Here is a 10077-nt window from a genome sequence, read left to right as displayed (position 1 = left end):
ACTTGGACCCTCCGTCAAGAAAGCCACGAAGCGGTCACGAGGGTGGAGGGCGCCCTCCCTAGGGCGCGCCCCCTGCCTCGTGGGCCCCTCGAAGCTCCACCGACGTACTTGTTCCTCCTATATATATCCATGTACCCCCAAACAATCAGATACGGAGCCAAAAACCTAATTCCACCGCCGCAACTTTCTGTATCCACGAGATCCCATCTTGGGGCCTGTTCCGGAGCTCCGCCGGAGGGGGCATCGATCATGGAGGGCTTCTACATCATCATCCAAGCCTCTCCGATGAAGTGTGAGTAGTTTACTTCAGACCTACGGGTCCATAGTTAGTAGCTAGATAGCTTCTTCTCTCTTTTTGGATCTCAGTACAATGTTCTCCCCCTCTCTTGTGGAGATCTATTCGATGTAATCTTCTTTTTGCGGTGTGTTTGTTGAGACCGATGAATTATGGGTTTATGATCAAGTCTATTTATGAATAATATTTGAATCTTCTCTGAATTCTTTTATGTATGATTGGTTATCTTTGCAAGTCTCTTCAAATTATCAGTTTGGTTTGGCCTACTAGATTGGTTGTTCTTGCCATGGGAGAAGTGCTTAGCTTTGGGTTCGATCTTGCGTGTCCTTTCCCAGTGATAGAAGGGACAGCAAGGCACGTATTGTACCGTTACCATCGAGGATAACAAGATGGGGTTTTTATCATATTGTATGAAACTATCCCTCTACATCATGTCATCTTGCTTAAGGCGTTACTCTGTTTTTAACTTAATACTCTAGATGCATGCTGGATAGCGGTCGATGAGTGGAGTAATAGTAGTAGATGCAGGCAGGAGTCGGTCTACTTGTCTCGGACGTGATGCCCATATACATGATCATACCTAGATATTCTCATAACTATGCTCAATTCTGTCACTTGCTCAACAGTAATTTGTTCACCCACCGTAGAATACTTATGCTCTTGAGAGAAGCCACTAGCGAAACCTATGGCCCCCGGGTCTCTTTCTCATCATATCAATCTCCATCACTTTATTATTGCTTTGCTTTTACTTTGCTTTTACTTTTTACTTTGCATCTCTATACCAAAAATACTAAAAATATTATTTATCATCTCTATCAGATCTCACTTTCGTAAGTGACCGTGAAGGAATTGACAACCCCTAAGCGCGTTGGTTGCGTTGAGCTATTGTTTTTGTGTAGGTACGAGGGACTCGCGCGTAGCCTCCTACTGGATTGATACCTTGGTTCTCAAAAAACCGAGGGAAATACTTACGCTACTTTGCTGCATCATCCTCTCCTTTTCGGGGAAATTCAACGCAGTGCTCAAGAGGTAGCACTAGTCATGGTATCCAACATCGTATGCAAACTGTAGCTCGGATGGTTAGATTTCGTGCGGTGAAACCCACCAGAGTTTAGGTCCTACACTGGCACTAGTGCACACATTTCCTAGATTTATTTTAACCCTTCTGCCAATGTTCGTTCAATAGAAGAATCTTAAGATGTTGTGTTAGCTCAGTATCTCGGAGATGCTCATAGATGTAGAGTGTGGGTGTGCGGTCATTGGCGAGTCCAGTAGGGGGGCTTCAACAGGCTTTAGCCTACCATTCAAATATACATTTTTATTACTACTACATGTCCTAGGCTCCTAGCCCAGCAACCCAATCTCTCATTCTCAGCCATACAATACCAACAGCCCACAGGTAACAACACAACACCAAATATATAGTAGCAATGTGGCAAATTTAGAGCTTATTTGAAGAAAAAGGATTAAGAGATATTGACTATATTTTGCTAAATAAATTCAAATTTTGGTTAAAATTTTGATATACTTCTGTTGAAAAAACTAGCAAATACTTCATGTTTCCAGTAGTAATCTAGGAAAGTTTTACCTTGTTTGGAGCAAAACGACTAGGAGATAATGACTATTTAGGTAGATAGATTTGAACTTTCGTTCAAGAAATTTCATTAAAAATAACCAGAGAATGACAATACTAATACATATGTTTTAGTAGTACTCTAGCAAAATATTAGCTAATTTGGACAATAGGATTAGGAGCTAATGCCTTTTTCTTTTCTTTTTTAACTGAAATGCCTTTTTTCTCTTCAAAATGACATTAGTTTTCTCGCTGTTAACTTTGAGCCCACCCTTCTTTTTCTTTCTGAATTCGCCACTGTATGTCAGCTCTGTGATTGAACTGGGTAAAAAACAAATCATATGCACCATATTTATTATCTTTCAACAACGCAATTTGACTCAAACATACATTATTCTCACGAGTGATCACAAGCAAATTAATCAGCACCAATGAATTATTCATCACTCACTGCTCTTGCTTGGACCCTTTCCCTTGGCCCACCTTCTGATCTTGCGGAGCAATCTCGGGCGTCCGATTCCCGTCCTGCAGCCCGCCAGCCCCATGCACGACTCCTCTCCCGCGGCGCACGACGACGCGTTGGACGACGTCTTGCGGAGCTCCACCTCGTTGATCGGCGCGGCCACCGCCACCATCTTCTCCCCCTTCTTGCGCTGCTCCTCCGCCGTCGGGTGGGTGCCATCGTCGTCGTCGTCCCCAATCGCCGCCGGGCCCTTGGCGGCGCCGCCCTCGCCGTCGCTGACCAGGAGGTCGTGCTGCAGCCACGCCGTGATCCAGCCGAGGTAGATGAGCTCCTCCATGTCCGCCGCCCACCGGTCCCGGAGCACCCCCATCCCGTCCAGCAGGTCCTTGCTGCTCGACAGCTTCCGCATGCTCCTCTCCACGGCGACCTCCACGCTCTACGCCATGCACAACACACAAGAAAAACCTTTGATCAGACGGAAATGGAAGTAAAAATGTCGACGAAGCGAAGAAGAAGATACGTACCTCACTGTCTGTTCCTTTCCCCTTCTGCAGCTGCGAAACCAGCTCCTTCATCTCCGCCATGAGCTGCTCAAAGCCTCGGCACCTCGCCGCCATCTCTGCCTCCCGGGCATCCAAGGCCAGGATCCTCCCATCAATGGCGTCGAACTCTTGCCTGCTCTTCTTGGCGACCTTCCTGAACTTGCTCTGCAGCGCGTCGAGGCCCGCCCGCATCACGGCGAACTCTTCGGCGGCGGCCCGGATCTCCGTGGCGGCCGCCTCAAGCCGCTGGTTCTGGGACTCTAGCAGCTCCAGCTTCATCCCCAGGCACATGATCTGCATCTTCTGGTACGTCGCCTCCTGCTCCTTCGCGTCACAGTAGTCCTGGAACCGCTTCTCGATGCCGGCGGCCCGCTCTTCGAGGGCCGACACCACGCGCTTCAGGCTCCCGACCTCTTCGGCGCCGGCGGGCGTCCCCTGAACGTCCTGGAGCCTCTGGTTGTTGACTGAAACTTCCGATGAGCTCTCGGTGTCCTGCGCCACCACGATTTCTTCAGTGAGAGAAGCCTGCTTCGCATGTCCACCGCCGACGAGCCTGCCGGTGCTGTAGGGGGTCTCCGCTTGCACCAGCTTCCGCGGCGCCCGGTTCGGGGACTCCATTTCTCCTCCTCCCTCCTCTCCTTGAATCAATCTCAAACCGTCTGACGATGATTGATCCAACTGGATTGAGTTATCAGATGAGTCTAGGTCACTGTGCCTGATTGCTCTATCTGCTATGAGGCCGCAGATAAAAGAACCTGCCAGGGGAAAAGCCAAGGGAATTATTATCTTGAGAAGGAGATTCTTGATCTCCTCTGCTTGCTTGCTTCCCATTTAGAAGGTTTCATCATTCCTGCAGTCTCCATGAAACAAAGCTCTTTAGTAGTAATATCTGGCTGGCCAGTGCCCCACCCCGTAAGCCCTGACTTGCTTTGCCTTCAGGGCTAAACTATGCCAAGTTTCTTCAGGTCTGTAACCCAAGAACAGCTGTTTGGGTAACATCTTTGATCAAGAGTTTCAAGACACGGAAAATCTTGCTTCTTCCGTGTGATTTGACGGCATTAAACACATTAACTGTTGGAGTTGGTAACCAATTGGGATTCATCATATCTTTGCCTTGCAAGGCAAGATTAGGATTACTTTGTTTCTTGCTTGAGAGAGGAAAGGAAAGCACAACCTTAGCATGCACCAGATGCAAAGTCTTCCCCGTTTGTTTGAAGTGTACAAGATCGTCGCCTATGGGCATCGTGAGACCTTTCCTAGTAGTACATGTTAGTTGCTAGCTACCAGCATGCGTGTAGCAGCCTTCACTAATTGTGCCATGGGTGAAGTCTATGATGTCCAGATTGCTGTTTTGGGGTTGTTTGCGTATGCCCTCTTTTACAAGTATTCTATCTGTTTTCTATGTTGAAACTTCTCGTGCATTCAAACTATGTAATGGTATGTACAGTAAAGTACTAGTGAAGCAAAGCTACTTTTTCCTATTAGATGGCCTATTATGTAGTGTGATCTTTTTTTTCCGCCTTTGACATACTAGGGGACAATAAAGCATGGAAGTTTATGTTCCTTTGCAGCTTTGCTCCTGTCAATGTTGAAATAATCAGTACACCCTCTGTTCCAAAATGATTAAAGTTCTATAAACTTGGTCAAACATAAAGAAGTTTGACTTTGAAAAACACTAGAAGTTCAATTATTTAGAAACCGAAGGAGTACTAGTGAAGCAAAACCATTCTTTTCTGTTAGATGCTGTCAGGAGTCCAGAGCTTCAGAAATCTGATACTGACTATTTGTTGATTCCATCACTAAAATTGCCTGATTCACTAAGTTTCATATACAGTTCCAGTGTCGGATCCAAAGTCTGATTTTGTCGATTTGATCTACAAAATTGCCTGATCCACTTCATGCACCCTACTCCTAGAGAACTAGTGCTGTTTGAGGTTGTGGCCTTCACATTTCTTGTTCACTCAGTTGCTGCATTGCTGCTGGAACCTGAAAGCTTCCCATAAAACAGCTGGAATGGCTGTATGTAACTTTCCACATACAGTTGGAAAATATAAAGCAGTTGCAGAATAGATGATACATGAGCAAAAGTTGTGCACATGGTATTCAACAATGTACCAGTCTTAGAGCTTAACAAATTGGATTGAAAATCCCAACGCACTGCATTCACCAGTCAACTAAGGTGTACATCATTGCAATACAGCAATATTATCTCACAAACAGAACGATAAAAGTTTTACAACATCAGGGAGGATTGCCAAGGGCACCAAGAACTGCCAGGATTTTAGTCCGCTAAATCTAGACTTATATGCCTATGTCATGATAACAAAATAGATGCATCTGCTCAAAATTTCAGAGTCACGATGTTGCATAAATACCTCAAGTATCACGGACTGCAAACACCCTGACGCAGTGATCAGATCCACAAGAAGCCAGCTCAATTGCTGCTTTCTCATCAGCCGAGTCGGGTTTCTGCCACCGCAAACGCTGCACAGTTGACACATGACACAACAGAGGATCAAACCGGAGCATGCATGCAACGCTGAGGGGGGACGGATCTGAGCTACTTTCTGAAGCAGCTCTCCCCCCTGAAACACTCCAGAGCTCGATCAGCCCATTGTCCATGCCAACAGCAATAATGCCGGCATTACGAGCACGGTCACGGCCCGTCCAGGCCAATGCTGTGACACTCTCACGGAACTGAGGCAATGTGGCGAGCAGCTTGACAGAAGATGCATCTTGAACACACCATATCTTGACAGTTTTGTCCCTTGAACCAGTTGCAAATTCGTACCCAAATGGGTTCCACGAGCATGCCCATATGATTCTTTTGTGTGCTTCATGCTTTGTAACCAGGTGATGCTGTGCTCCTTCCTCTAAGAGTTACGTAAGTGGGATGACACCAACAATTGCAGACCATGAGCACTGGATCCAATACAACAAAAAAGGTATATGAAACTAAAAGATAAAAATCACTCACCAGTTTTCTTAATCGAAAAGACGGACAAGTGACGATCCCTTGATACACTCAGAAGATAAGCATTGTCAGAAGAAAATTCCATTTGTGTAACTGTCAGATTGTGAGACTGCAAGCGACCAACGGCTCTCCATGTTCCAACCTCCCAGAGCCAGATCTCAGCAACTGGTGCTGATTGAGCCTGCAAGAGAATCAAGTATCATTCAGAACTCCCTAGTAAATATAGACATTCTACTCCCTCCGGTCCTTTTTAGTTCGCATATAAGATTTGACTGAAGTCAAGCCTCGTAAAGTTTGACCAACTTTGTAGAAAACAGTGTCAACATTCATAATATGAAATCAATATCACTAGATGTGTCATGATTTAAAGTTTCATATTATATAACTTTAGCATGGCAGATGTTGATATTTTTTCATATAAACACGGTCAAACTTTGTGAAGTTTGACTCCAGAGAATTCTAATATGCAGAGTAAAAAGGACCGGAGGGAGTACATCAACTACCACCAGTAGTATATGGAGACAAATAGTACTGTAATATGCATTCTTGCCACATGAGGATGCATAGATACAAAACTATTTGCGGCAGTGGCAAAACATTTAAGTGGTTCCCAGAAATAAATAAAGCCCCAGCAATACTATGTATCCATTCAAGTTTCTATGAAAATGGAAAAAAAAACATCTGTTTGCAGATTCACATTTGAGCACTTAGCTGAACCGTACATGCTCTAAACAAGAACAATCAAGTAACATAACTGTGGCCAGGTGAGGTAAATGATCATGGTGATGATGATGTCTGGCTGAACGCAACTGATACCAGGTATCATACAAAAAATTTCAGTCACAACAAGAAAGCATGCAGTAATACCTTGCACGATGATGCAACGAGCTTCCCTGCATGATCACAGCAGATGGAAAAGAGTTCATTTCCATGCCCATAAAGTTTGTGAGATTCAGGCCATAAGGTATTCCATGCAAGCTGGTCCTCCACAGGAGGCTCAGTAAACACAGTTGGCACTGCATCAGGAATCGTCTCCATGGAATCTGGACCATCATTAGAAGCGCTGCTTGGGGATTCCTTTCCTGCATAAAACCATCAATAAAAAGTATCAGTCAAATGAAAAAGAATAACTGAAAAAAAAAATTGCTACTAAAATTTGTTATGAAAAGCTAACAAGACACTATGCCCAATACGTGAGGGATTTTTACCATGTGTATATATAGGTTTCTGTGAAAGCCCAAGAGCAGACATATTTGCTCCAAGGACTTGCACATCGTCAAAATCCTCATTGTCAGGTTTCAACAAAGTTGCTTCCTGTAGGGTCCTCAGGAATGATAAAGTAGCTTCAAAGACTCTACAGACCTTTTCATCAGCACCACAAACAAACCGGTGGTTTCCTGTACCCTGAATGAATGCCACGCAGTTAATGTCATGCCCATGGATTTGGGGGCGAGCGATTTCGCGCCAACAAATCACATCTCCTGGGTCAACATGACTTCTCCAAGGGGCAAATATGCGTGCTGTCTGCATAATAAACATTGATGCAAAACAGGCTTAGCAAGTAAGTACGCAAAAATGATAATAACCAAAGATAAATGTTCCATAAGACTGCGCTGAAGCTGAAGTATAAGAACCTACCTGGTCATGGCTAACTGTTAGCAAATATTCACCAGATCTAGACCATGTTAAGTCAGATACGGGTGCAAAATGACCAGAAGGGACAATCTGGGGCTGCCAATTTTCAGAATCCAGTCCAACATCTCTCCACATATGAAAAAATCCACCATAGCCATGTGCAAGAATAGATTTACCATCAGGTTCCCAATGGCCACCATAAAATCCAAGTGCTGAGTGACTTAATTCACCAACTGTCACTGAATTTATCCAAAGGCCAGTATTTTTTTCAGGCCTCCATATCATCATCATCTTGTCCATTGATGCAGATAATATGCTCATTGGCTGATGAGCTTTACCGCCAAGTAGCAGTCTAGGAGGCTGCCACTCTACTGAATATACCCAATCTTCATGCCCAACAAGAAGAGACTCCAATGATACCTGGTAACTTGTATTACCTGCCACAAATAGAGGACCTTCAATGTAGGAGGCCATCCCAATATTATCTTTCCTTTGTTGCACATCTGAAGTCATCTTCCATATCCTAATAGTTTTGTCCTGAGACGAGCTAACGAGAAAAAGGCCGTGTTTCTCACTGCTCGTCATCACAGGTAAAGAGAAGTCTAAACTTCTAATCCAGTCAGAATGGCCCTTAAGTTCACAGGCTTTAATGAACTGCACATCATAAAATGCTGGTCAGTACAGGAAATGCAAGCAGGTATAGCAATGGAAGCAATAAGAAATCTTACAAACCTTGCCTGACTGATCCCCACAATATATGTGGACCTTATGATCTAATCCTCCCATTGCTAAAATTAGGCAGCCTTCCTGTTCTGGCAACACCGCTAATGAAAGTGAAACCATTGGTTTTAAACCAACGGAAAGAGAATGCAAACAAGACACTTTGCAGGAGCCTGCAGAAGTGAAACCAAATAACTTAAATGGGATGGCAGCAAGCATTTGTAAAGCTTTAAGATCATACAAGTTAAAAAAATTGGACTATAAATTTTGCTTTAGAGATAAGCTAAAGATCAATGTGACTATTCAAGATATAATCACTAAGCTTAGGATCCGTGTACAAAGTATCAAAATGCTAGTCGATCATCTTACCACCAGCAGTCGACTCAACCACCATTTCCCAAATAACCACCATACCATCTGAGGAGGTGGAAGCGAAAATTGTTACCCTATCCGACACCATCCTTCCAGCAAGACAGGTCACGCCTTTCTTATGCATGGCTGGTAGTTGCAAAACATGAGACCACTGCAAAGCAGACAAACAGCAAAATCAATCAACTTGGGTCAACTTGATAAATAAACAGATAAACATATTCCAAGCAAGCAAATGAGAAGAAGAAGAAATCTAATGCCACGAAATTGCAGCAAAGGCTTCAAACAGAATTCAAACGACAACAAACACGTATATGGTGAAACAGAAGAAATTCACCTTGCCTATTCCAGAACCAATCTTCCACGCCATAATAGCACCATCAGAACTTCCGGACAACAGATAGTGTGTCTCCCTGCTTCGAACTGCAGAGGGGCAAATGAAACAAACCACCGGCCAACGGTTCAGTACTCGTTACAGGATCAGTCAAAAACACCTTTTGCTCGACTATCTCCTCTCAAGTCCCACCAATTATTCATTGAGACAATTGTTTCAGGTTGACACTCTAATTTTTACCTCAAAATGCAGCTCAGTGCATCAGCAACGGTACAAGACATGGTATTGTTTCGGACTGGTTACTCTAGCTAATCATTTCAGTTTTTCAGATGCAATATGAAGAGAATTAACAATTAAGAGAGACATAAAATAGGTGTAAAAAGGAGGTAGCAGACCTTGGAGTACATCCTTCTTGGTCGGCAGCCACAGCGTGCAGTTCACCGCCGCCTTGTGCCCTGGGAGTGTCGTCACGATCTCTCCTCTCTGTTCCAGCACACACACGAACCGAGACCAATCGGATCAAGCAAAGAAAACAGCAGGATACCTAAAAACAGAAGGGTGGGAGGACCAGATCGACGGACCGAAGGGGAGAAAAGGGCGACGGCGTTCTGGGCGCCGAAGGCGACGAGACCACAGGCGCCCCACGAGACGTTGTTCACAACACGGTTGCACCCGGCGCCAATGAAGACCCTCTCCGCCTCCACTCCCCCGCCAGCTCCGGCGAGCTCCCCGGCCGCCGGCGGCATCGCGACGGCAAGCAGGCAGGCTCTAGCTTCTTTTCTCTCTCTTTGATTTTTGGGGAAAGCAGGCTCTAGGGTTCAGGGTTTGGTTACGGCCGGGTCCGACCGGCTCAGCCACACGCTAAGAGCATTACTAGTAGCCCCTAAACCCTCAAACCCTCAAAAATAACCGTTTTTTATGGGTTGCAACAAAAAAAGCAAAGACTAGAACCCCTAAACCCTCAAACCCTCAAAAAACAAGTAAAGGTCCAACTCTCAAACCTAATTTCAAACCGTAGAAGTGAGGGTTGGAGGGGGGCGCTCGACCCCAGCCCGCACTCCCTTTCCCGTCGCGCGGGAGGGAAGTTTCCCGTCCCCAACCTCCCGCTTCCTCCCTCCCAAGCCGCCGGCCGTCGCCCGCCGCCAATCCGGCCGGCCCCCCGCCTCCCCTCG

The 10077-nt window shown here is 45.3% G+C and overlaps 2 protein-coding genes across 2 annotated transcripts; both read right to left on the bottom strand.

Moving 5' to 3' along the window:
- Positions 1 to 2208: 2208 nt before the first annotated feature.
- LOC119366731 (protein CHUP1, chloroplastic-like) lies at positions 2209 to 3943 on the bottom strand. The gene is made up of 2 exons (XM_037632468.1): positions 2856 to 3943; positions 2209 to 2767 (listed from the first exon to the last, which is right to left on the bottom strand). Exons 1-2 carry the CDS (start codon positions 3702 to 3704, stop codon positions 2312 to 2314), a joined length of 1305 nt encoding a protein of 434 aa, XP_037488365.1. The 5' UTR covers positions 3705 to 3943; the 3' UTR covers positions 2209 to 2311.
- A 1008-nt stretch (positions 3944 to 4951) lies between these two features.
- On the bottom strand, positions 4952 to 9735 carry LOC119366719 (elongator complex protein 2-like). Its single transcript, XM_037632462.1, has 10 exons — positions 9487 to 9735; positions 9301 to 9388; positions 8909 to 8994; positions 8572 to 8725; positions 8215 to 8375; positions 7486 to 8136; positions 7056 to 7371; positions 6715 to 6929; positions 5851 to 6028; positions 4952 to 5746 (listed from the first exon to the last, which is right to left on the bottom strand). The coding sequence occupies exons 1-10, from the start codon at positions 9649 to 9651 to the stop codon at positions 5250 to 5252; spliced, it is 2511 nt and encodes an 836-aa protein (XP_037488359.1). The 5' UTR covers positions 9652 to 9735; the 3' UTR covers positions 4952 to 5249.
- Between the last annotated feature and the right edge of the window lie 342 nt (positions 9736 to 10077).

This window comes from Triticum dicoccoides, chromosome 1A (genome assembly GCF_002162155.2).
Source record: "Triticum dicoccoides isolate Atlit2015 ecotype Zavitan chromosome 1A, WEW_v2.0, whole genome shotgun sequence".
NCBI classification, from domain to species: Eukaryota; Viridiplantae; Streptophyta; class Magnoliopsida; order Poales; family Poaceae; genus Triticum; species Triticum dicoccoides.
Note: the sequence above shows the minus strand (reverse complement) of the source record. Positions and strands in the feature narration are given on the sequence as shown.